Here is a 1,195-nt window from a genome sequence, read left to right on the forward strand (position 1 = left end):
GTTATATACTGTGCGCAACACTTCTGAGGTTTTTTAACGGATAACGTTGGTTTGTTTCTTTAGCATATCATGACAACCACGCCAGTTCATTCGATTTCTAGTTTCCTTGTACCGCTGAACAAAATCCGTAGTGTTTTCAAATTTTTCTTCATCTTGGCTAACCAGTTGAGTATTTTCTGGCTCCTCCTCATCAATATTCGCATCGTCAGCTGATCGTTTTACTTGCTTTAACTTTGATATTCCAAGTAGAGCTTCATTTTGAATACAGGGGGAATCATATTGTAAACCTTCCGCTATCTCTGGGATTTGTTGGTAATGTTTAACTCCCACATACATCACAAGCACAGTTGATAGCATTAAGTAATTGTTGCTCTCGATCAATATTTTCTCGTAAGACTTCTGTTGCAATTGAAAATAATTGTCTAATAGTCAGATTTTCCAACGAGTTATTTTCCAATAAACTAGTCTGTTGTTGAAGTATAAAATTTAAAACTGCAGCAAATGGATCAGTTGAGCTGGTAAGCATAGAAACATTTTTAAGTCTAATCAAATATCCTTTTCTGGCCCAATATTCACAGTTAAGTGATAAAGCACCATTAACATTTGATGGGCGCATATTTTCAGTAGGTATTGATACATGTTCGGGAGCGAATACCAGTAGTACAGGGAAGACTTGATAACGACGATAAGCCATTACACAATAATGAACAACTCTTGCCATGAAATTGACATCAACTGTTCTCTGAACTTCAACAATTATAGGTGATTGCTTCAAGGATCTATCTAATGGTTCATATAAAACGTCTGATCTTGATCCGTTAGGCCATTCTGAATCTCCAACTCTGTAATTATCACCATTAACATCCAAAATGGCAACCGTGATGATGTTTTTTACGAAAGGATGTTTTAAAATAATTTTACTGGTCTTGTCAGTACCAGGGCGCTCGATAAATGGAATTTTTGAAGTTAACAGGGATTCTATTTAACAGTAAATTAATAACTTTTCTAGTTGAAAAGAACTAAAAGGTTATATAGACTTACGTTTATCAGTAACCTAACTGTAACGTAACTGTAACAAAACCGTAACTTCTAAGTTCCGCTGTAACGTAGCAAAACCATATCTTGACGCTGTAAATTTGCAATGAGATCGTGACGTTGAATTTGACTACGGTTTAATCGAAAGCACAAGTTAGTC

The 1,195-nt window shown here is 35.5% G+C and overlaps 1 protein-coding gene across 1 annotated transcript; it reads right to left on the reverse strand.

The window, feature by feature from the left end:
- Positions 1-319: 319 nt before the first annotated feature.
- BX663DRAFT_441078 (uncharacterized protein) lies at positions 320-979 on the reverse strand (the record flags this gene model as incomplete). The annotated part of the gene is made up of 1 exon (XM_051523436.1): positions 320-979. A coding segment is annotated over one exon (660 nt), but the record flags the coding sequence as incomplete, so codon positions are not given.
- Positions 980-1,195: the final 216 nt, after the last annotated feature.

This window comes from Cokeromyces recurvatus (genome assembly GCF_025118155.1).
Source record: "Cokeromyces recurvatus strain NRRL 2243 chromosome Unknown BX663scaffold_30, whole genome shotgun sequence".
NCBI lineage: Eukaryota > Fungi > Mucoromycota > Mucoromycetes > Mucorales > Mucoraceae > Cokeromyces > Cokeromyces recurvatus.